Source organism: Gymnodraco acuticeps, unplaced genomic scaffold, assembly GCF_902827175.1.
Source record: "Gymnodraco acuticeps unplaced genomic scaffold, fGymAcu1.1, whole genome shotgun sequence".
In the NCBI taxonomy this organism is placed as follows: Eukaryota; Metazoa; Chordata; class Actinopteri; order Perciformes; family Bathydraconidae; genus Gymnodraco; species Gymnodraco acuticeps.
Window position 1 is genome coordinate 994,115 of NW_022989750.1, and position 26,826 is coordinate 1,020,940.

Genomic DNA, 26,826 nt, shown 5'->3' on the forward strand with positions numbered 1-26,826 from the left:
CGTCTGACACCAGCCGCTCGGACAGCTGCTGCAACAATCGGTTTGCATAACCAAAGAATCTCTGCACAAACTGTCAGAAACCGTCTCAGGGAAGCTCATCTGCATGCTCGTCGTCCTCATCGGGGTCTCGACCTGACTCCGGTTCGTCGTCGTAACCGATTTGAGTGGGCAAATGTTCACATTCGATGGCGTCTGGCACGTTGGAGAGGTGTTCTCTTCACGGATGAATCCCGGTTTTCACTGTTCAGGGCAGATGGCAGACAGCGTGTGTGGCATTGTGTGGGTGAGCGGTTTTCTGATGTCAATGTTGTGAATCGAGTGGCCCATGGTGGTGGTGGGGTTATGGTATGGGCAGGTGTATGTTATGGACTACGAACACAGGTGCATTTTATTGATGGCATTGTGAATGCACAGAGATACCGTGACGAGATCCTGAGGCCCATTGTTGTGCCATTCATCCACGACCATCACCTCATGTTGCAGCAGGATAATGCACGGCCCCATGTTGCAAGGATCTGTATACAATTCCTGGAGGCTGAAAACATCCCAGTTCTTGCATGGCCAGCATACTCACCGGACATGTCACCCATTGAGCATGTTTGGGATGCTCTGGATCGGCGTATACGACAGCGTGTTCCAGTTCCTGCCAATATCCAGCAACTTGGCACAGCCATTGAAGAGGAGTGGACCAACATTCCACAGGCCACAATCAACAACCTGATCAACTCTATGCGAAGGAGATGTGTTACACTGCGTGAGGCAAATGGTGGTCACACCAGATACTGACTGGTTTTCGGACCCCCCCAGACCCCCCCAATAAAGGAAAACTGCACGTTTCAGAGTGGCCTTTTATTGTGGCCAGCCTAAGGCACACCTGTGCAATAATCATGCTGTCTAATCAGCATCTTGATATGCCACACCTGTGAGGTGGGATGGATTATCTCGGCAAAGGAGAAGTGCTCACTATCACAGATTTTTTCAGATTTGTGAACAATATTTGAGAGAAATGGTTATTTTGTGTATATAGAAAATGTTTTAGATCTTTGAGTTCATCTCATGAAAAATGGGAGCAAAAACAAAAGTGTTGCATTTATATTTTTGTTCAGTGTAATTCACGAACAACAGCCAATACAATTTCCCTTTGCGATGCCAGTGGTGAAGTGCCAAACAGTAATGTTTCATGTGAAGATACATTTATTGAGATGAACTAATATGTGACAGTTAACTTTATAACCAAAATGAGTAGACTCATTCATGTCAATGTGTTTAAAACGTTAGTGATTTTGTGAATTGAGTAGATTAGCGCAGATTATTTTGTGTGACTGGAATTGTTTATTTGTGTAGGGAAATCAAATTTCAGTATAGGAACAACAAGTAAAAGTGATTTTGAAGATGAATTTGATTCCTAACACGGTACACACTCTCTCCTTCAAATTGGGACAATTCTCTGTATAGGCTTTATAAAAACGTTTATGTTTCCCTATTTATTTATATTTTAATTTAAAAATAATGCATTCATATGGAAAAACACTTAGTCTGATGTCATTGGTACATTAGGGCAGCCTTACCAGAGTTAGACCTTTACACAAGCCATGGCAATAGTTGGCTTTTAAAAGATTATTTTCCTTTAGTTGGTTTATTAAGTAAAATAATAAGAACCAAAAGGCTCTTGTTCAGATAGATATTAAACCTGTTTTCTAGTTTGCCTTTTTGCCTCCAGCTATAAATCCTTATTTGTTACCCTTTTTTACATTCAAATTGATTTAAACTTGTCGGAAACAAGCTTTTAATGTTAATTTCCGAATAAACAATATTCCCAATATAGTCAATGCACTCCCAGGAGAAATAGTGTTGTGCAAACAGTTCTTTCCACCAGCTTCAAAGCTCACATGAAGGCCAGCGAGCCCCGGAAAGAAAAGCTGAGCTAATCCAAAATAAACAACCACACTATCTGCTAAATTCTTGCATGCTCAAGCGCACACATACACATGCTTTCTTACAGGCACATATTAAAGACTCTCAACATGCTTTTATTTATATATATATATATATACATACATAATATATGCATATATATATTGCAGATGTCTAATTAGCATTATTAACCTTTAGTGCATGGGACTGCAACATCAGGGGAGAGACGGCTCCTCGCTGCCATTCTCCTCTCCATTGTACCAGGGGACTTTTAATTGGCCGGGGAGGTTTGAGGCGACAGAGACGGGAGACACTTAGTAAAACACAAATGACTGACTGACAGATCCGCAGACAGACGGCCTTCACTCTAGTGGAAAAACATGCAAATGTCCCACTGTGGAGTGTTGTCCCATTTAGAATGTGGGTATTAGCATGCACGTGGAGAAGCCATAAGACACAATAGATATTAGCAGAATCATAAAAGCCTACACTAGAATCAGCATGGGTAGATACATCCTATGATATAGTCATACTACTGATTATACCAAGTCCAGGCTTTTTTTTTTCTGCCTCTGTCGATACATTCTGCTCATTAATACTTTGACCCAGCATGTGCGCGGATGCACGTGCATTGTATGCCCACATGTGAACAGCACAACATCCCAGACAATATGTGTGCACACACTTCCATAGCTGACATTTGTATGTTGCTTAAATGCAAACGGCACACCTAAGATATGCATTTCCGTGGGGATAACATATGTTTGCTATTATGCATTCAATATATAATGTGTAAATTGGTGTTAATTGTTCGTCTATGTAACCGTGCTATGTGCATTACAGTGTGCATGGGAAGTGATTCTAGAGCATCTGTCAAAATCATCCCACATGCATGAGTGAACTGGAGACTCTGGAATAATATAGAAGCTAATTGCACGTGTGAATATAAGTTTTGCATCATACTCTTTGAGATTTGTGTCAATTATTAAACCAGCTAACATTTCATATTGTGGCACTGATAGTTGTAAGTGTGCAATAAGCCAAGCAACTGGTGGTGGAGAATCTTATGCAATTAGTTTGCTTCTAGGCTACATGCCAGGACATGCAATTATACAGCACCATGCCGTACACCCGTAACGCACTCACCTCGCTGTAACCTATATTTTCTCAGAAAACGGAAAATGAAGTGCAACGGCATACATGCTGGAATAACCTGTAACTCCCATGAAAGGTTCATGAACGATTTCCAAAGAAATACAGTGTCATTATCTCGGCTTTGTTCAGATTAGTATAGCTGCCTGCTGCAACTTGAGAGGGGCCCAGACAAAGAGTGTCAAATCCACCGGCATGACGTGAGATCCAGTTCTGCTGAAACTAGACACTCTGGCTGTAACCGGCTCTCAATAGTGAAACAGGGAACACTTGTCCAGCTGATCAAATGTTACGGTAGTACTTTGGTATTTTTAATATTTAAGGACAATGGCTGTAGAGTGTTTAGTTTCATATTCAAAGCTGGCTAACTAGAAGGTGTATTTGTGTGTTTGTTGTTCCCAGAGGTGTAAAGGATCAGCCTCCTAACACCATGGATATGGACACACAGCCACAAGGACAGCAAGCTGCCGTGCCAGTCTTTCAGCCCCAGGTAAACTCCACACACAGACACACACAAGCCAAACTGCTAGCTAGGATTGTAAGGTGAGATAAGGAAATGCAGCTGAATTAAACAAATATGTTGTCATACCTTTTAATAGTGAAGAGAAAACCAATACACTTAAGTATTGCAATATGATGTTTTGTGGTACTTGATTTATTTATAACTAGTAGTTTATATGCAAGGTTAGTGGCTTAGATGTGTTGTGTTTGTCTGTTGGATGTTACAGGGACGGGGATAAATGGATGCAAATCCCACTGCTCTGATTGCCTAAATGAGTCCACTTTTAAATGTACGCCTACGATTGTGTGACCTCCTATTCTCTGACAGTTTAAACAAAATTAAATATAAATATCTCAATAAATAGTCTAGCTTACATTATTTGATAAATTGTAATGTATTCAATCATAACCTCTCAATCATAGTGTGTATCATTATGCCAGGTTTCTTTTACGGGATTGTTGCATTAATGTGATGAAGGCTCTTGATGTTGTAAGTCTAAATCATTTGAATAGACAAAACCACACAATCAGGCCATTTTATCTATAAACACATATTCAATATATCTTTTGAAAATGACACTCATGATAATATATATTATTATACATCAGTACATGATTTATTACTGACATGTGTAATCTTATCATTTGGTATGTGATTTTGTTACATTTTATAATGATTGTGGAATTACAAAGGGGAAGCATTTGATACTCTTCTATTAGAAAACCCACTCATCCATGGAATCTTATGTGGAACTGTAAATATTCAGTTTTAACCGTTTTTTCCTTGCGTCAATCAAGTTGTGCCTTTCAGTCCGAGCATCCTTCTGTGTGTGTGTGTGTGTGTGTGTGTGTGTGTGTGTGTGTGTGTGTGTGTGTGTGTGTGTGTGTGTGTGGTGTGTGTGTGTGTGTGTGTGTGTGTGTGTGTGTGTGTGTGTGTGGTGTGTGTGTGTGTGTGTGTGTGTGGGTGTGTGTGTGTGTGTGTGTGTGTGTGTGTGTGTGTGTGTGTGTGTGTGTGTGTGTGTGTGTGTGTGTGTGTGTGTGTGTGTGTGGGTGTGTGTGTGTGTGTGTGTGTGTGTGTGTGTGTGTGTGTGTGTGTGTGTGTGGAGATCAGGGCCTCTCTCGGTTCAATACAGCTCTGTGCATATCTGGTCATTGTTGGATTTTAATACCGCCCTCCAACATCAGGTCCATTGATTTCTTTCCAGAAGGATGTCTTTGCCTCCATAACTATTGAATAGACTTTAAACAAAGAGGATCATCCATATGCCCCAGAGTAAATGTGGATTTTACTTTGGAGGAAGAAACAACACTAAAAATAGGCCTTTGCTCTCAGTTGTTGTTGTTCTTGTGTATGCAAGGGCACTGCAACATTAACACTGGAATTGCCAAGAGGGTTCATTTATATTCTGAGATTTGTAATTGCAAAATTAAAGATAATTGGGTTGCGCACAAAAGATAAAAGCTCTAATGATTAATTTCACTTAGGCAACACCCCCCACGCATACACACACAGACACTAGATCTTCCACTGATCTCCCAGCAGTTGATTGTGTGTTATTGTTCAGGCTTAATGATTTCTCCCTCCGTTTTTCAGTCTATTTCTAGCGGTTTACATCAGTGTTAATTCCAAGCCCACTTTCTTTTGCTTAGGTTCTTGAAAGCACCCTGAACTTTCTGCGTTGCGTCATGTTTTTTTTCACTCTCACAGAAGAAGTCAGAACTGATTTCACATTTAGTGGGAGAGTCAGTCAGAGTATGTAGATGGCAGTCTAAGCAGCATCCAGATGGGTGTCTTTCAACAAGTCCTGCATCTGTTTCACACTTTCCCAAGGTTCAGTCTGCTCGGCAGCACAGGGGGGAAAAAGAATCACCAGCCTCCTCCTGAAGAAATCTGAATTGTATATGTGATGAAGGATATTCTGTATCGCTTGCAATATCACTTCTCTTGGTCCCGGAGGTATGATGCATATGCATTAGGTAAACGAGAGGAGCTGGTAAGATGTGCATTTTTAATGGCGCATTTGCTCTTTGAGTGAGTGGGAGGGTTGGAGAGGAGGCCCCCCTCAGATCATATTTTGATCGTCACTGCAGAGTTTGACAGACACGGATCTGTCTGAACGTGCTGAGACAAGGCGGTGCGGTTGTGGATCAGATTGAGAGGAGAAGAAGAGCGATATGCACCTTTGGGGTGAATCCTGCCGGTTGGCTGAGGATGAATATTGCATGGATGCCGTGCTCAAGGGGGGGGGCAGGTGGCTGGTGGGGCGGGAGGCCTCGCTGCCTGCCAGTTGCTGCCTCCGCTGCTCCTTGTATCCCTGTCTCTCTTGGAGAATACATCCACAGTCATCTGTCACTTTCATGGAAATCATAGTCCATCCTGAAAAGCATGCAAAAGAGGAAATAACCCAATAGACTGAAAATCCCCTTTTCTTCATCCAAGCACTCAACAAGCAGAACATGTTTATTTATTGTGCGTTATAATTGTTAATTGATATGTTTTACTGCACTGATTGTTGGCCACTACTTCTGCTAATAACATAAACATAAATACAACATCACCTGTATTGGGTGAACAGCTTATTCAGATTTTGAATCGGTGATCTCAGCGGGCTCTGGTGGAATTATTTCTCTGACCATGAACCACGGCCTGGGACCCTCATTCTTATCTCCTCTCCTTACCTCCTATTTCTTAATCTAATCTAATTGACCGCATCCACGCTGAAATGTGCAGCTCTCTCTATTGATTTAGAGTGTGGCAAAATGCGGGGTTTATTATGTTAAAATGTAGAGATGCATTTTTTAATTTAGCTGGCTCTGCGTGGATGTGCCCCCGGTTCCTCTCCCTCTCTCTCTGGGAGACAGCCAGCACCTCTCTGCCGCCGCTGGCCTTTCTGTGGCAGCCGTTGGCACATGCTTGGCTGTCACATCACACCCTCGCCCCTCTGCTGCTTGTCTTTCCCCCCTCTCACTCTCTCTCCCTCTCCCTGTCTTCCGCATTCCCTCTTCCACTCTCCATGTGGCTTGTCAGTTGTGTTTGGCAATGGTGTCATTATTGGGCCGCCCGAATCACACTTCCTCCGATGGGCTGTCTGTCTGCTCTCCCCCTGTCTCTCTCTCCTCCTCTCTTTCTCCCTTCTCTTTTCTCTCTTTCAATCCCCCTGCTAGTGAGTTGCCCATGGCGGTTGTGTGTCACCTTTATACTCAAGACACGCTGTCCCTCACAGACGTTACCCATAATGCCTTGCGCGCCTGCCACTTATCTCCATCCCCTGCAGCTTGTCCCCATCACAAAACCAGAAAGATGCGAGTGAAAAGAGTAAGCACACCCCAGAAATGTGAGTCAAGCAAAACATGAAGAAAGTCTGTAGCATCACGCTCAGAACAGAATGAGACGGTAGTAATCAATCAGCCTCAAACTGATGAATGTTTCTGCATTCATTTATAGTCAAGGTCTGGAGTAAGTTTCATTATTTCTAACATTTCATTTGCGATCTCAAATTCGAAATGATTCAACTTTGGCCTGTGTTAAAGGAGCTGCATTTTATTTTTGCTTCAACATTGTAAGGTAATAAGAGATATGTCTTGCAAGTTTAAAAAAGTGGTTTCAGATAGTTTTGTTGCTTGGTTTTCAGACTTTTTGAATAATGTTCACCCATTTTATAAGAATGGGAGCCCATGTATCCTTGACAGAACATGTGCCATACTTAACTCATTCACATAAACAAGGAGGAAAGGTCTACTAGGCCACCCTCCATCTTTAGATCCCACCATTATATTTAACATACACACAATCACATTTAGAAGCAGCAGTCTATAACCCCCCCCCCCCCTCCAGTTTTGTTCAGACACTGACCCCTGTGTCATTCAGGGTCATTCCTCTGTGACTTCCTTCCTTGTGTGTAAGTGTGTGTGTGTGTGTGTGTTTGTCGGGGCCTTGTGTTTCAGCTGGGAGCTCCTGATTGTGTGACACCCGTGTGCGGCAGATGAGACGGCCTGTCACTCAGCTTCGGCCTGGCTGCCCTTTGAAGGCCAGGCCAGGGGGCGAAGAGGTGCCGCAAATGGCCTGTGAAGTTTACATACACTGCCCACTGCTAAACAGATTAGCTCTAATGAAGTGTCTAATGCCGGGGCCGCTGGCTGACATAATCCTGCCTGGCAGCCCGGCCCCTTGGCTGCCAAAAAAGCCGCCCTCCCTCCAGCCCTCTCTTCTGCCCTCGCACGGCCTCTGCTGCCACCCAGGGCGACTCCACACGGGGAGGTGCCCACTGTTAATCATGCCGGACAGTGTGCGATCTGACATGCAAATGTAGGTCATTGCATATGTAAATGTGTGATTAGGGGGCTGGCATGCCAGGACACATTAGCAAGACTGTGCTCTCAGCAGGCGGTTGTCACAGCGCTTTAGAGGCTCATGCTAACATTTGTCAAGCTACCACGCAGCGAATGAAAGCAATGCTCTCTCGTCCTCTTTGCCCCCCCCCATCTCACTCTCTCCCTTTTTCACTGTCTCTCTTTCTCTGTCTCTGAATGTATATACCTCGATCTGTCCATCCTGCATCCTTGCACAAATGCTTCTGTCACCATTTTGACAAGTCACTGCACAATATGGTCACACTTTCAATGTGTCCTACCCTGTACTTATTTAAGTATTATACCTCTCTTCTATGTGTGTTCACTTTAAGTCCAAAGTGAACAATATGTTACTATTGTTAAAACATTCAGTGGTCGCTATTAGCAGAGCATTTTCTTTTTTTCTCGAGCTGAAGCGATGTTGCACTAAGGTTTGTGAAGCAGTGTCTCATGCTCTCTGTCACAGTGACTCTCAGACAGCTCGGTGATGGCGGTGTCATGCTGAAAAATGCACACACACCTCGACGGTGTTAAGTGTTAATTGGACTGGGCATCTAATTGGCTCGCTCGTCTTCCTTTGGCTGTCAACTTTCAACTTTGAAAAAACAATGAAATGCTTAAATTGGTTGCCAAAACAACCCCCACCACCCATGAGCAATTGTGTTAGTAGTCGTTCTTCCCTTCACTGTCAATGTGTGTTTTTTTGTATTTGTAAATATATCCATTGGTTAATCTTTGCAAGAAATGTTCAGTCTTTGGGTTTGGTTTTGTCTGCATACATTTAAATGAGTGATGGCAGCATTTAACATTGCCTTATACTAAGGCACTATTATCTTATCACTAATGCTGAAATAATCAGTGGATGGCTGTTTCAAATATGAAATGAATATGTTTTGTATTTGTACTGGACCAGCAATATGAAAATTGAAAGAAAATTGTTTTAAAGAAAATCAGATTGGTCAAAAGTAAAAATAATAATTGGTTGCCGCCGTACTAACAGGTGAACAAGTTTCCTTTTTCAGTATTTTGGATTGATTTTCAGTTGCTGTTTTTTTCCTTGGGATTCATTGTCTTCCCTATATATATATATATATATATATATATATATATATATATATATATATATATATATATATATATATATATATATATATATATATATATAATTATTTTGAGTTATAAACCATCAGACCAGAGATATATATATATATATATATATAAATAAATAATGCCCAGGTGGCTAAGGGAATCTTTTTAAGCCTCTGGTCTGATGGTATATAACTCAAAATTACAAGACGCAAGTTACCTTGAGTAACATGGCACTCCCTTCTTATGAGTTTTAGTGCTTGGGAAATTAATTTTTGACCTTCTTCCCACTTTGTTTGCACACCTCTGTCCCGAGTAGCTTGCCCCTGAGCTGCTCCCACGGCAACACTGGCAGAAGTGCTGGTGACATGTAGCATTCTGATATCTGTCACCTTCTGTTGGCTCCCGCTGAAGCCTTGTACACGTTTACCAAAAGCCTGGAAAGGTCACACAGGCTGCTATGTGCTTTTTTTCACACATCATATCTTGGCTCATTCTGGTTTATTTTTGAATGTTTTTTCTATTTATTTATAGTAGAAGGTGAGTGTCTCCGCCTGGACAACAAATCATGTTGTGAGAAGTCCTTTAGTCTGTCAGTAATACAAGTTGTCAGACAAAAGAAGGGAGAGGACTCTGGATTCCTGTGACCTTAAAAACCAAGTTCGGTTGGTCACAGCATGATTAGATTGCCAAATATGTGTGAAATGTTGTACGTCCCTCTAGAGAAATCGTTTTTTCAGTTTATCTTAAGAGAGGTCATTTTAAGCTACTAAGGAGAACCCATGCCACCAGTGGCGATTCATTTATCTGCCTAGCAAGTACATTGGAAAATAATCAATCAAAATATAAAACAATGGAAAAAAAACTGTAACTAGTAATCGGAAGTAAATGTCTGGTGCCAACATGTCAGTGACTTCCAAGACATTCTGCCAGGTCCTGCATGATGCTGTCATAGATCACGATGATCTATGTGAACTACTTTTTGAAAAATGAACTTTCTTCCATCTATGGGCTTAAATGAGCTAATATGGTTCAGCGGTGTGCATATTTTACAAGGACTCTCAGCTTCACATCAGCCTAATGCCAGTCAAATCATCAGCAGCCTAGAGCAGCCTCTCAGCAAAACAATTTACAGAATCTGGGGCCTCACCAACATTCCCTCATTCAGTAATGTGGAGATGGTTGCACTTGGTTGGCAGATAAATACTTTTGCAAAATGTCCGTTAATCCTTTTCCCCCCTTGTAATATGTGTGCGCATATGCTGTGTGAAAAAGCTAGTAGGTGCACAAATTCTAAAAATGTGTTTTTTTTTTTATTATTCAGAAACCATTACAACCAGACATGGGGCATAACTCACTGGCAAACTTCCAGATCGAGAAGAAGATTGGACGTGGCCAGTTCAGCGAGGTGTGGCGGGCGAGGTACCTGTTGGACAACACGTCAGTCGCCCTGAAAAAAGTCCAGGTGAGACACAGTCGAACACATCACTTTGGATACCGGGTGTAGCCAAAATATTCAGCCAGAGAGATGTTGAACTATTCTTCACTCTTGCTTTTTCTGTATGTCCTCATGAAGAGTTAACCCGGGACAAGTTGTCAGTCTGTCACTAGGCTAACACAAACAGACAGCCAAATATACTCACACTTTCAGGCACTTTCACTCACCTGCATGCAGTATATATTCGACTTAAGAAAAAGTCATGAATCCACACACACACACAAACTTCACACACAAACACACACTCTGAAAAATAAATTGCATGTCAGTAAGTTGAAAAAGACAAGAACAGAGAAGCAGATTCTGTTCTTTTATTTATGAAACAATTGCTAAATTCCATTGTTCTTTTAAGTGCAACATGACTGTGAAGGCTAATCTACCTTAACAATGTGACTCAGCTGTTTTGAAGATTGTACACACACACACACACACACACACACACACACACACACACACACACTATTGCAGACATGCACATACTGTACATTCAGTATTATTCACTGACTTATACACTCATATATTACACACCCACATGAGGATATGCTGTTCTGGTTGAGCATGTATACACATATTCTCACACACACCTTACACAGGCATATGTGTGTGTTACTCAGATTTGAAATACCTGTAGTCACTCCAACGCCACCCTCTAGATAACAGCAACCATGTTTTTCGGTTTAGTATTTTTTTCCCCCCTGTTTTATTTTTTACATCTCTCCATCTTAGCATTACTTGAATATGTCATAACACCCCTCTCTGTCCTCTCTCTTTTTCTCCCTCTCTCCCCTTTTGATCTCTTGATAGATATTCGACTTGATGGATGCCAAAGCTCGGCAAGATTGCATCAAAGAGATAGATCTCCTTAAGGTAAAGAACCAGAGAGAAGGGAGACGGCGTCATACGCTGCGTTCTGTTCTCTTAAGGTGCCTCAGCTGAGACCTTCCACCACAGGAAAACAATTGATCTGCACCAGACGGCTTGGATTTGTGTGTTGATGTGTGTGTGCGTGCTTCCTTGCATGGTTATGAATGCAGAGGGGTGTTTGAGTATTTGTGTATTTTGCACACGAGAGAATGAGTGTGTGAGTGTACAGTACATGTGTATTACTGTCTCCACATGTCTCTAAGCTTTTGTGTGTGCAGGGGAGCATCAGTGTAACATCCCTCCAGGCTCACATTGACTCTTTTTTTAAATGCCAAAACTATTGTTTGTGATCTTTTTTTAATGTTTAGAGCCGGGCAACAGTGCATCAGCATGGACATTTAGCAGTCTCCCACATGTGTCTCTTGATATTTTACCTCCTCCCTTTTTGCTTTACTTTTTTCCCCTTCCCATTAAGTGGGGCTCTCATTTATCAAACCACCTTAAACATGTGTCAGCTGGGATGCTCTCAAATACTAATGAACAAACTAATGACAGCTTCGATATCTACCCCTGTCTGCAAGATCCGAGATGTGTGTCAGAGCCGTCCGTGTTTGTGGATTGATTGTGTGTGTGCGTTCCTCGCAGCGTTTCCCACCATATAGGAAGCCTTTGTGCGCACGCCCGTGCACTACAGGCAGTTTGTGTGCATACACACCACCACACATACACATTAGTGGAATAAAACAAAACCAATTAGTTTGTACCACTCAAACACATCAGTGAAGGTCCCGGGGCTGTTTTTGCCAATCAAAGACAACGATACTGAGCTGCAGTGGAGACCCTGTGGAGAGCTGTAATCTGAGTAGCAGATCATTGGCTTGACGACAGCAGACAGCGCTCTGTATCCCTGACCACCTAACAGGGGTCAGGGCGGGGTTAAATGTCATACTTTGCCAACTAAGTTTTCCTTTATGCATTTATTTCTCTCTAATTACACGGATCCTCGTCCTCCGTACTCTTTTTACGTGTTGTTTCCATTCTGCTCACTCCTTGATCTCTTCACTCCTTTTCACCCAGTTTTATGTCTATCCATCCATCCCTCCTGATTTCCCTCTCCCTGCTCCCCCCCCCCCTCAGAGATTTTTGTTCCCTTCTTTTCATCCTGTAAGCTGATTGCTAGTGAACATGGAAGTTATGCCCGGCCCTGCGCTGCCCAGCCAGCCTGATAATAAAGGGCTGAGTGTGAGAGAGAGACAGTCCTTCTGCCTTATCCCCCGCTAGACAGGCCAACAGGAGATACAGCCAAATCAGAATAATGAGAGGCACACTGGCATGGACTGACTGGAATCACACACACACACACACACACACACACACACACACACCCACACACACACACACACACAACACACACACACACACACACACACACACACTTATACTCATGGCCTCTCAACAGTCTGCTGCCTATTTGTTTGTTTGTCTGTCCGTCTGTGTTTGTCTGCTCATTCATCTGTATTTTCCTCCCGTTCTGACATGATGATTTCAACTTGAGAATCTCACTTCTCACCTCTGCCCTTTTGTCTAAATCCTCGCTGATAGGAATGTTGTGTTGCTGAAATAGCCCGCTCCCTGCCAATCGTCTAGTTTCACCATTCCTGAAATCCCACAGCTGTAAATTCCTCTCGCTTGTGGGTTACTATCAAGCCTGGATTATATTCTGGAGACTAATGATCTGCCCTAATCAGCAGTGAGAAGCTGTAATGATGTCTGTGTGTTTGCTACTCTGTGCTTTGTGTTTCTGTAAAATGGTGCGTGTGTGTGTGTGTGCTTGTCTGCATCTGATTAGATTATACCAGAGGTTTACTGACGAGACAGAGAATTGGCAGCAACTAGCTTAATTCAACCCGGTCGCACACTATAAATTCACTTTATAATCTTTGGGTTTTCCAGTGAAGCCTTTTACTTTATTTGTATAAGTTTAGCACATATTTACTTTATCTTGTAATTGATAAACAACCCAACATTGCACATCTTCTAATTTTCTTGTTCAGTGAATTGAAAGAAATCAATATCGTGTTTGTGCTGGTGATGGACATTGAAATCTGTATCATATTTCATTGCTGAAGGACACTAGAATATAACAAAAAATGTATCTTTAATATCATTGATAATTGTTCTACCTGCGGCTTACCTATTAGCATGTCATTCCGTTTGTAAAGACACTGTTACCCAACGTTTCATCACGGTTCATTTTATACCATCCGATTGCATTAGTCAGTATCTAGTCGTTCTTTGAAACACATCACCAGCTCACCAAATATATCACTTAGAGTTTTGCATGATTAAGTAATTACACACGCTGGCGGGTCTCAGCCAGCTTGTGTAATTACATAATCACGCAATGTGATATCCCAATGAATGATTGTTGTATTGCATCCACCATTTACATAAACATCTGCATGTGAACACATCTCTTTATTTCTCTGTATCCTGTGCCTGAGGTTCAAGTAGTGGGAGAGGTGTGGGATGGTGGGGGTGTTAGAGCGGGGGGGGGGGGACTTGTCAACACACCTTGGCTGTGCTACAGTGTGGAGCCGTGCACAACTGCCACTCTGAGCCAAAAATACATCTGGCAAGAGAGGACAGGGAGAGGGAGAAGGAAAGATGGAGATATGAGGAAGGGGAAGAGAGAGCGAATGGGGAAGGGGATTGTGGAAGGATGCAGAGCCGGAGTGGAGAGTGTAGTGTTGCGTAGTGTACTGTACTGCGCTCTCCTCGGCATCATCCGGAGCATGAACATTTCTTTAATCACAGCAGAGAAAGCAGAGCCGAGTGGAGGACGCGTGTCACACTGCTCCGTCTGCTCTCATCACGCCCCCCCACCCCCCGCACACTACATTGCCATGCCACACAGCTCCATGTCTCCTGCTTTCCACATATCACTATCTCTCCCTTTTCCCTCCCCCCCTTCTCTAACTCTGCTCATCTTATCCCTCTGCTGCTCCTTTTTTCCTACCTCACCTTTGTTCTCTTTCCCTACCCTCTTCACCCTGCCCTGTCTCCATCATTCTTTTGCTGTCTGTGTCACTGTGTCATTTGTTTCTTACCCTTCATTGCGCCTTTCTCCCTCCCTCCCCTTTTTTCTTCTTGCTCTGGATGGATAGAGACTTTTTGTTTACTACAGGGAATGCTGTTCCTGCCTTATTGACCAACCAACAGGAAGGAATCTCAGCCAGAGATGGGATGCTTGTTTTTCTGACTGCCAGCCATGTCAGCCTGTCAGACGTGTGTGTGTGTGCGTGTGCGTGTCTGTGTTTCACACATGGGTTGTTGTCATCACAGACAGAGGGATTGTTGTGACATCCCATCCAGCTTTGTCACACTGAAGGACAAAACCGTCTCATTATGTCCACACTTACCTAATATGGAATTTTGGTTTGATTTAATTGGTGATGAAAGTACAAGTGGATTCCAAAACTCCTAACATGAACCTTGTTTATCAGCTGATGGGGTTGTTTTGAAATAAATTGTTTGACAGTTAGCATAGGATGCAACTGTCTGTAGCTTCTTCAATAACTGACTGATCAGATAGTGTGAAGCCCTTAATGAGACAAGTGTCATCAAAATGTCTCCTTTTTTTAAATTTTCTTAATGACCATTTTTTTCTCCCACAGCAATTGAACCACCCCAATGTGATAAAGTACCATGCGTCTTTTATTGAAGACAATGAGCTGAACATAGTCCTGGAGCTGGCGGATGCAGGGGACCTCTCGCGGATGATCAAGGTAAGGAATCACAACCCTAACCTCTACAGTGAGAAACCCACTATCAAACACTCTAACCCACACTTCTGGAGGTGAGGCAGAATTTTTTTGATGTCATCATGAAAAACTTCATGCAAGCCTTAAAGGAAACACAATAAACTGTCTTGGTTTATCAGATTTACCAAAGATCAAGTAAGAAAGTTCCAGTATATATAATATTTCATAAAAGACCCAGTCCAACCTCATATCACACATTTGGTGTCAAAAGGAATCCTGGCGAGGAGGCAGCAAACTGCTGACGTGGTCTTCTAACAAATGAAGGAATGCTCGCAGTCGGTCAGTGGTTTGTGGTTTTTACAGGATTTGTATTACCTGGACACTGAGTCAATCTGACTCATCCATTCAATGCTGAAACCAAAAACCAACTAATATAATGCTTCCCGCAACCTCCTTTAATCCCAGCAGTCTGCAGACTGTCAAAGGGAAGTTGTTAAGAATCAAGCAATGATTAATGCTCATAAAGATCCAGCATGTGTTGTTTGTAGGGGGTATGGGGGAAATGCTCAGCTTATGTGGCTTTCATCTCACATTTTCCTTAAATGTTTTATATATTAAATCTTGAGGTGAGATCTTTTCATGCAAGCTGTAATCTGTGGTAATATTGTAATGAAGGAATTTGGTTTTAATAGTTTGTTCCCCCCCCTGTACATTACTATGTTGCCACACTAAAGAAGTCTGTCCAGCTTTATTATCTTGGTGAGAAAATAGATGTAACATTTCTACGGTTTCAACCAGTTAAGTCAATATTAAGTTGAGATATAAGCACATTTCTGTATGATTAAATTATAGAAATTGCAGCTTTGATCCACGTGAATGTGTAAAGTTGACCGTATCTTTAACCCATACCAGCAAGGCGTTTTGTGGAGAGAATTTGTTGTAAGAATTGGAGCAGAAAGAAAAGCCTTGTTCAAAAATGGGTTGCGATTACAACCCATGCTCGTCCTGTTATTCGGCTTTGAGTTAGACCAAACCCCCAGTTATTCTAAGAACCTGCCGGTATAGCAAATTAGTGGTGTGCATATAAAAAGCCTGGTCTCCCATGCATAAATGATGCCGCAGCGTTGTTTCGACATAGCTCGACAAGCTGTTTGCAGTCATACTCAGCAGCTCCACATCCGCGCAGTTCAGCACAGCAAATTAGGAGAGGCGAGGATTAGTGGTACAAGAGAGTGAACATGGCAGGCTCAGCACACACACTAACACATATCTGGTATATCCAACACACACACACACACACACACACACGCACACACACACACACACGCACACACACACACACAAATCACTACATACATACATACAGTACGGACATAAAAATGTGCAGACACAACCATAGAAAAAGAAACTCACCCACATGTTGAGTGATGGACTTAACATACAGACCAGTTAGCTTAGCATTCAGGCTGTGTCACCTTATAGCTGATGACAGCATACAGTCGTAAACACAAGTACACTACCCTCCTCCTCACCATTTGTCTCCTTCCCGGTTCTAAATGATTTGTTTTTCTAATGTTACCGTGGCAGTCCAGAGGTGTGTGCCACGTATAAGCCCCCCCCCCCCCCCCCCCCCCCCCAGGCTGTAATGTGAAGTAAACACATTCGAACAGTGTGCCATATGTAAAACAGACCCCCCCCCCCCCCCCTTCCCATGCATGAATTTAACATTTTTTATTCTTTTTGATTTTCCATCCTCCACACCCGCTCTCTCCTCCCTTTTTTTCTCCCTCCCTCAATCTCTATAACTCTCTCTCTCGGACCATCTCAGAATTCAAATGAAATCAAATGGTCCTTGATTTGCATGCACTTACAGAATATTGCATGTGCAGTGTTTGCTGTTAAAGGCATGGAGAAGAGGAGGAAGAGGAGGAGGAGGAGGAGGAGGAGGGTGGTGTTGGTGGGCTTCCCCATTGACATCAAACGGTCCTCTGATATGGAAATTGGAGGGCAAGGGAAGAATGGCTTCTCACTGAGGCTTTGTTTGGATGTAGGCCAAGGTCTATCCCTCCCTCCCTCTCCCTCTATCTTCCTCCATCCCTCTCTTTTTCTCATACCTTCCTTCATGTTCTGTATCTCTTACCCTCACCTATAACCTACATTCTTTATCGTACTTCAGTCTAAAGCTTCACTTTCTCCTGTCTCCCTTTCTGTGTCTTTCTTTTCGCTCATCTCTTTCACGTTGTTTTGCCAAGTCTATGCACCAGTAATTCAAACATTTCTGTCTTTTCACCCCCATGACCCCTGACCACACTAGTGACGGTTATTCTATTTCTATAATGGGTATACCTTGTTCCTACTATATACTTACCTAATGTAGTGTTTACATATTGTAGCCTGATTAAGAGAACACCCTGAGGAGGCACAGCATTGGTTGGAACAGAACAACAGGAAACATGGTGACGCAGGAAGACACTGTCACAAGTTTTGATTCCGTTCGATTATCATGTTTGAAGTTGCATTTTGCAGTGTTGCTTAGCAATTATCTCAATGTCTTTCAGTAGTTGTGGTAAGAGCAAGTTTGTGACACAGTTCCCATTGCTAATGTATGTGTCCTGTTTGTAATGTAGGTAATCATCATTTTGCAGTATGTTATATTATAAATATAACATTAGATTTAAAAAATCGAATTACAATGTGGTTTAAGTTTATCGCGAAGGAAAAATGTCAGTCAGGTCTTATTTATCTTGTTACTTAGGGTTAACTTATGTACTGTTGCTCTTAATAAACGTTTTTCTTGGTAAGATTCCCTAAAGATTGTGCAAAATGATTCATTTCTAATTTAAGGGCAGGACTCATCAAACCTAGTCTTACCTACTGCTGTTTGAGGAAGACTTACTCGCTGATTATAGCCACTGTCAATCAAAAATGCACAAGGCCTAAGTTGTTTTATGTCTACTCTGTCACCATCGTGGCTTCTCTGGGGATGGACGAAACTCTTGATGATACAACACAACTTCCCAAATTAAATAAATAAACCAAAAACAACTGTGACCACTGTGCCATTGAAAGCTGTACCTAAAAAAGAGCTGTGTGCCAGATGGGGCAGTTTTGGAAGGTACCACACATTTCCTCTCTGTTCCGAGAATGCATGTGCTTTCCATTGAAGGCCATAGAGAAAATGAGCCAATGCTCGGTTAGGAGGGGACCGGCTGGAGGAGAGGGATCTGGGTTCCATTAGCATTGGAGTCAGAGCTGGGGACTGGCTGGGGATGCATGCTATACAAACACACACAGACATCCACCATTTTCTACCATTTTGGTATTCCATGCCACACAAGACATTTTCCCACTCCTGTTAAAATATTTGAGCTGTTCTTTCTTTCTGTTGCTTTTTGATTTTCTGATTTGGTCTGTTTGTGTTTACTCTACAGCACTTTAAGAAGCAGAGGAGGCTTATCCCAGAGAGAACGGTGTGGAAGTACTTCGTCCAGCTCTGCAGTGCGCTCGAACACATGCACTCCCGGAGAGTCATGCACAGAGGTAGCGCTGATGCAAATACATACACACATACTGTACATATACACACACACACACACACACACACACACACACACACATATTAATTAAACGAGGACATTGGCTTATTGTTCATTAAAAGTACAAGATACTAGATCGTATAATCTTTATAACTTGTGCCACAATTCAAGTTTTGAAAAGGTTTTATAGTACTAATGGAAGATACATATTAGTTTAAAAATGAAGTTGGTTAAAAACTAAACATGAAGTGAGTGCATTTTCAGTTTGATCAACCTAGTTGCATATGACAGGAGGCTTAACTGTAGGTGTTAAACAACACAGAGACCAGAGAACACAGTGTTTATGGGCCCATATGCTGTTGAATCAAGTCCTGGATTCATGTGCACACACACACACACACCCCTACAGGTGGTGTACTTCCGTTGGCCGACTCTGATTAGGGCACAGGGGACACTAATGAACCCTGAGTTCTGGGCTTTAATGACCACTTAACAGAGGCCGCCTATTCAAAAGCCGCTTACAATTATATTGGAGCAGTACATTTCAAAGGCTGATGCAGGTCACATTAACATGATTTCAGGAACAAGTTACAGAAATGGTCGGGTTACGTCCACATTGATATATTTTCAATAATATATTTTTCCAGTAAATCTAAATATTAACTTGCACTTTATTTTCTGAATGATTATATTGCTTTACTGTAGCCATTGTTGCCCCTCAAATGTTCTGTCATGAAAAATAAGGTATGAAAGTTCTTTTTATCTACATTGAATGACTCTTTCCTCTTCAGATATCAAGCCAGCCAATGTGTTCATCACAGCTACAGGAGTAGTGAAACTTGGAGACTTGGGCCTGGGACGATTCTTCAGCTCCAAAACAACGGCCGCTCACTCACTAGGTAATTTGCAACAGTCTCTATGTGGATACACACACTTGAACACATGCTCTTTACTCACTCATGAACACACAAATGCACACTCAGACACTTTCAGTCACAGCGGTCCCTAGTAATAATCACCCAATGTTGGATGTGTTTCATTAGGCATGGTGAGCCCAGAGCCATGTGTCATGTAGTCATGGAGCCTGGCCACGTCTGTGCCCGCCCCTTCATAAGCCACTTAGCCACTTCCTGTTGCCTTGACCTTTAAACCCAACACAGATGAAGACTCAACAGAGGCCTTCCACACACAGCTTTGATTGTGACTGTGAGCCATAAAACAAGCCAGCCAACTTTACAATCCGGGTTACTGTTGGCATTGATAGGTGTGTTTGTCACTTCTAGGAAGTAAAATGATATAGTATTTGTCAGAATGTTGTGTTCAAAGAAGCGAGAATTGTACATTAGGCCTATTTTAAGACATATAAGTGTTTTAAAACTGACAAACTGAATGGTACCACATGTTCATGCTTTCTTTAAGGCATAAGGTGTTAATGACTTAGGCCTTTTACTGTAAATCTTTAGGAGTCAGGCCTGTTTCCTCAAGAAGAGTGCGAAACAACATTTACTGATTATTCATTTCCAAGCAAACATACATTTGTATCACCTCAAGCTTTGTCCTTCCAGTAGTAAAATATATCTTTCCTCAATTTACTGAAGACATTAGGTTTAACACAAATACAGAGAGAGACTCACATACACACCCTTTAAGGGGTGTCTTAGTGTTTAAAACACAAATGTACCTATTAACAATTTGTTAACTGCCTGTTCCTACCGGCCTTTCTCACTTTGCCATATTTCAAAGCTTATTATCTCCTCTACCTTTTTTGTTGTCTATCATTTCAGTAAATATTGCTGGACAATAATAAAAAAAGGCAGGCCATGAACGATATATTGAAATGAAAATAAACTGTTCAGGAAAAGAATCAATGACAACACTTCAACCTTTCTAGAGTATTCTCAATAGCAGCATCAGTGAAAAATGCTGACACACAAGCGGCATTTAAAAGATATATCGTGTTCCCCTTACTTTTTCATTCCAACAAAAACATATCCGTATATCAAATCAAATCAAGTTTTATTTATATAGCACATTTATAAACGATTTTTGGTCGAGCCAAAGTGCTGTACATAAAATACATATTTTATAGATAGAGATATTGCCAATGAAACAAAGACAAAAAATGTCATCCAGTTGCTTGAAAGAACCATGTGACGGTCATCGGTTAAAGAACACTTTCTTATATGTCACACAAGTTATTCTGAACAATTTTGATTTGGTTAAACTCATTTGGCGACTGTACAAACACAGGAGCAAGCTGTAGCTGCATTATTTTGAATCAGGTGTCTGGTCTATATAAAACAATATAAAACACATTTGCAAACGGCACCATTCTCTTTTCTTTTTAGCTGACTTCTCTTAGTCAACTGTATTAATAATACGTTTAAAATATGTTAGTTCACTGGCAATGCACTTAAGCTGTTGCACGTTCAGTTTTATATGTTAAAATGTGACACAGACACCCAACCACCCCTGGACGGTTTCAGCTGTTTCATAGATTGGAAAATGTAGAAAAATGATTCCAGAGACAAATATAAATGCTGTTATTCACACTGTCTCACATCCCCATCTCAAACTGTTATTACCACAAACAGTGTGCTATTCTCAGCCCCTGTACAGCAGCGGCCCAGCCGTTTGAGAAAGTGTGAATCACATGATCTGCTGAACAGTAGCCCGATCATCTCAGCAGCCTGCAGTGCCAGCAGAGTGGAGTGAAGGCTTCTGTGATTGCTCATTAAATGTTGAGTCCACAGCACCCTCTTTAGGCAGACAAAGGATAGGCAGCCCCATGAGCACAGGGTACCAGAATACTGTCAGCATTCATCTCAAGCAATCAAGACTGCCTCAATAATATCCAGAAAACTACAAAAATCACAGGTTTATATTTGTTAAACACATATGTGACGTAGATGCATTTCATTTAAAACATTTACATCTGCCCTCATAATATTTACTCACAACAAATGGACAGGTGACGTTTGCATATGAGATTTTGCAATGGTACATTTTCTAAATACTTAGAATTTTGTTTTTAATATTTTAACTGAGGATGAATTTAGTGGAGGATTTTGTACTGATGATGTCCCTGAGTTAGTGTGACCTGTCGACACAAGGGACTCGCAGTGCGTCATCCTCCAGTCCTCTTCCATGACTTTCCCCTTGACATTTATTTCCGTGTCTTTCAAATAGCAAATCTCCTCTGTCTTTTTATTTGTCACATATCCTTCTCTGCTCCTGCTTTTTCTTTACTTTACTTGTCCTCCCTTCTCCTTCCCTCTCTCCCTCCCTCTGGTGCTTTGACTTTTAGTCAGACAGAGAAAGACAGTTTGGGTTGAATGGAAGAAAGAGATACGGTGTGAGAAAACTAGAGCTGGAGAATGGAAAATGGCTAACGGAGTGAGAGTGAAGTGGAAGAGAGACGAAAGCAATATGTCGGGAAAAAAGGATAATAAATAGAAGAACTAGTGACAAAAAAAAAGAAAAGTAGAATGTGTCGGGAGTGATAGAAGAAAATGTGACAGTGACACCATGAAGAGAGAGGAGAAAGCAAGCAGGGAGGGGAAAAAAGTTGGGAGAGAGAGAAGGAGGAGAATATGACAATGGCAAAAAATGGTGTGTGTGTGATCACGTGCGGGTCTGTAATGAGCCAGCCACCCAGCTGAACAGTGTAGCAGGGTGGTGGAGATGAGATGGAGGTCCAGGCATACAGCCTGTCAGCTACTAGGTTTTCAACTGAGCCGCTCAGAAGCCTACACACACACACACACACACACACACACACACACACACACACACACACACACACACACACACACCACACACACACACACACACACACACACACACACACACACACACACACACACACACACACACAGTTAGTTTTTTGTCTTTTACACACTCACTGAAATGCTCTTAGTCTCTTTGTCTCCTATACAGTTGTATCTATGCTCAAAGACACATGTGCATATTCTTATGGGCACACTTGCAGAGGCAGATGATCTTGAACATACACACAGATTTGCAGCTTACAAATAAACACTCAGTGATGCATATACATCAACACTGTGTCACAAGACTGGCAAAAACACACACACAAGCATGCAAAAGACACACAATGTTTTCAGTGGGGAGGATGCCTATAGTATATCCCTTGCCATAACCCTGGCAGAGTTGGATTGAAAAGAGAAACAGAATAAATGAACAGGAAAGCTGATGCAATGATGGACTAGCCAATTGGCAGTAATAAGTAGTATAATATATCTGCAATTAACACCTGTAATGAGAGAGGTGTTAACGATAAGTACCGGGGAAAAAGAAAGGAGGAGGAGGGAGAACAAAATGGAAGCAGAAAGATTTCAGGGAGGCTGATGTTGAAAATAATAATTATGACTATTTCAACATGTATATAAAGGCTTCTTCGTATAAAGGCAAGCAAGCAAATCCTGAAACAGAGAGGGGTAAGCCAAATGGGAAGTGAGGGGTGAGCAGGACATATATAACACCAAGAAAATCATAATGGGAATATAGGGGAACACAGAGAACGCCTTCTGACTACAAGATGAAGTCTTTCTAGCTTTCCTGCTACCTAGAACTTTACGTGTTATTTGTTCAAATACAAAAGGGCACAGGTTTCCAATCTCGGAACTATGCTTAAAGGTCCCATGTCATGCTTTTCCGGTTATTAACCGTCCCCTTGTGTGTTATGAAGGTTGTTATGCATGTAAACGGTCTGCAGAGTCACAAACCCTCAATGTACACCCTGCAGCGAGTAAAACTCTAACACAGAAAATACCTGTCTGTGCCGGCCCAGAACGCCTCGTTGGAGATGTATCTTTTTCTTCCTGGGTACAGTGATGTGACTATACCCAAATGGACCAATCCGTGGAGCTCCTCACACACACACACACACACACACACACACACACACACACACACACACACACACACACACACACACACACACACTCAGCAGCGAAACTGTGGCGTGCTTACACTGTAGGTGTGCCGCGTTTGGGGGTGCGGGGGGAGGGTGCTACTGGAGCCTCGCAGATGGGCCCTCAGCACCCCCCCCTTCCCACGTCCATTTGCGATGTCTCACTGTCTCGCAGTAACCAGGGAATTAACCCAGCTCACACTGTCCGCTCCTCGCAGCAGCGAGCCCCGTAACGTCCCGCCAACACGGCACCCTAACCCCATGCACGCAGCATTCTCATATGTTTGTCATTACTGGTAACATTTTCTGGTTGCTAACAAACGCCATGGTAACACATAATCACTGATGTTCCGCTGTAACGGTGGTGGACTCATCAGAACAGAGTGGGTGAGCTGACCAATCAGAGCACAGTGGGCTCACAGGGAGGGGGGGGGCAGGAGCTCCAAAAAGCCGTTTAGGACAGAGAGTGAATACCTGGTGAATACACATACTATACAGAGATGCTGTATGAGAAACCAATGTGAGTTTGGAACATTGAACAATGTAAATCTATTCTAGTAGACCTCAACAATGGAATTATGATCAGTAGAAATGGCCATGTCATGGGACCTTTTAATAAGAGCATAAATCATAGCCTTTGAGATTACAGCAAAAATGTTGCTTGCCGTTAAAAATGCTGAACTGGTAATGCAGCACAGATTAATGAACTTTATATTAAATGTATCACAATGTTTAAATGGCTTGTAAACTATTTAAAAAGGAATGGTTGGTATGAAAACTGCAGCCTGAATCAATCGATGTATTTGAAAGATCACTAATGTTGTTTAACATAACATTCAGAAGGAGGTGAGAAGTGTTTTAGTTTTTTTTATATTGGATGGCATCTCACCTCCTATATAACAACGATTACCCTGTTTCGCACAGAATACACTGTTGTCACAGCCATTCACAATAATGGAAATCAATCCCAACATGACTTTCAATTTATTAGCATGAATAAGTAATGTGCCCTTGATTTAGCATGCAGAAGGAGCCTCAGCCCAGCGCTGCTGCCTTTCTATTTCTATGCCACTATTAGCATAAGAGAGGCTGATTCTTTTTAATCAACTAATAATGAATGTTAGGGGAGCTTGTTCAGACTGCACTATTAGACCTCACACACACACACACACACACACACACACACACACACACACACACACACACACACACACACACACACACACACACACACACACACACACACCCCTCCCACACACACACACACAATACCAACCTACCAACCTGATGACCAATTAAAACAGCAAATCCCCTGTTTCTTCTTCCACTTGCTCTCTCTTGTGTATTCTCTGCCTTTGCAGATTATTATTTTTGGAATGACAGGTAACATTTCATTATTAAAAAATTTCAAATTTAAGATGAAAGCTTTTTCTCAACCCAATTAGATTTGCACCAAAATTAAAAGCTTTTATTTCAGTTCCCATACACTTGAAATGTAATAGCCCCCTCTGTAATAGTTGTATTAATTGCATTGACATTAATTGATTTTACTCCAACCTGGTAATGTGCAGAATGGCTCTGGAGAGTTTGTGTGCGAGTGCTGCTGGTGAGTGTGTATTTATGGTTTTTCCTGCTAGACAACTTTTCTCCTGAGTTCTTTCCACTCTTCCTCATAGATCTATCTACTCATTTTACCCAGTGCATAATTTGTATATATGCTACGGGCATGACTGTCTTGGTTATTAAGAAAACTATTCTGGGAAGAGAGAAAATAACCCAATTCAATACATTGAAGTTAGCTTTTACATTTACCAATTTGGCCGTGGCTTACTGTATGTCCAAAGCAATGTTCAAATGAGGTAAAACTACTTTTTCAATTTGGCTTTAATTAAACCTCACACAGTAGAGCAACGAAAAGGTCCCCAACACTTTCCTTTTCTGCCCCTGGTGTCAAGTACTGTTTAAGATTCCACCAATTACTCAACAAGCTAATTACCAGCCACAACTGCAAAATGTGGTCAATGAGACACCTTTGAAAGTATAGTACTCTGCCTTGAAGTTTATATGTTTGACTGATTTTGTCAACACCAGGTTTTGTCTAAACAGGGCAACAGGGGCACTGCGTCCTCTTTTACTGTAGGCGTGTGCCCTCATACCCAAATGCAGATTTCCCCCGTAAAATGTTAAAGTGATGCCAGAAAACAATATTTCTGTTCATCTGAAACTGTATAATTACTCAAGAAATTTGAAAATCGTGTCAAATTGACTGTCAGACGGCATTGACTGCTTTGTTTTTGGGGAGCTCCGAATAAATAGGGGATCGATGTCCGGTCGGTCTGCCGGTGGATGAGTGGCAGGCAGCAGGCTTACACTTAAACTGTGATTTATGAATTAGATTGTTTCTTTTACTGTCCTTTTTTCTGTAGAGGAAGTAAAGATACTGTAACATGGGATTTATTTGTTGTTTGAGGTGCAATATATGACTCAGCAAATGTTAGACATGAACAAACTATTATGCCGGAAAGTTGGCGGGACCGTAACATTTGGCCGGAAGTGACGTTAGCGCCCTCATACTAGATTTCTCTAGGAAAACCCTGCCATATTGTCACAACCGTGTAAAATCAGCGGGTGTCATTTTTTAGCGCATTTCTAACAAGTAGATAAGTCATAAATACTATATAAAGAAAACAATGCAATGTTGTGTCATCTATCTCATGTGGACTTGGTATTCAGCAAATATCAAAAAATCTGTTAAACTAGTCATTCCAGTCAATAATGGGAGCGTAACAAATCAGTTCCAGGTTAATAATCAGTACGGATCACAAGGAAAATGCAGAAGGATGTTGATTAGTTTGTACATGTAAAGCACAAGCTCTACAGCAGTGGTTCTCAACTGGGAAAAAAAAGTCAAACTTTTATTTTGAAGGCCCGATTTTCTAACGCTGTGCATGCAGTAGGCGTTGGACTGGAAGTACCGGAAACCATAAACGGTTTTGAAAACTTCTGTCACATAGTGATCATCTTCTCAATAAAATATCTTTGCTGATGTTTTTCCGAGTCTTCTGGCCTTTGATCAGAATCAAGATTGTTGCCGGAAGTCCCCACGGAGAATAACTTTGCAGTAGAACTCTTCTTTATACATCCATGGGTACAACTTCAGATAAAAATGAACACATAATGAAATATGACCCCCGGTTTGATGATTGACAGGTCACAGAACAATGG

At 41.9% G+C, this 26,826-nt stretch overlaps 1 protein-coding gene across 2 annotated transcripts in view; it reads left to right on the forward strand.

The window, feature by feature from the left end:
* The window catches only part of nek7 (NIMA-related kinase 7), a 62,908-nt gene that overhangs the window by 21,474 nt on the left and 14,608 nt on the right, over positions 1 to 26,826 (forward strand). For both annotated transcript variants that reach the window (XM_034206942.1, XM_034207017.1), the window contains 6 exons: positions 3,469 to 3,556; positions 10,328 to 10,468; positions 11,306 to 11,368; positions 15,043 to 15,153; positions 18,561 to 18,669; positions 19,457 to 19,564. In XM_034206942.1, the coding sequence (XP_034062833.1) occupies positions 3,469 to 3,556; positions 10,328 to 10,468; positions 11,306 to 11,368; positions 15,043 to 15,153; positions 18,561 to 18,669; positions 19,457 to 19,564 (620 nt within the window). The remainder of the gene's footprint in view (positions 1 to 3,468; positions 3,557 to 10,327; positions 10,469 to 11,305; positions 11,369 to 15,042; positions 15,154 to 18,560; positions 18,670 to 19,456; positions 19,565 to 26,826) is intronic.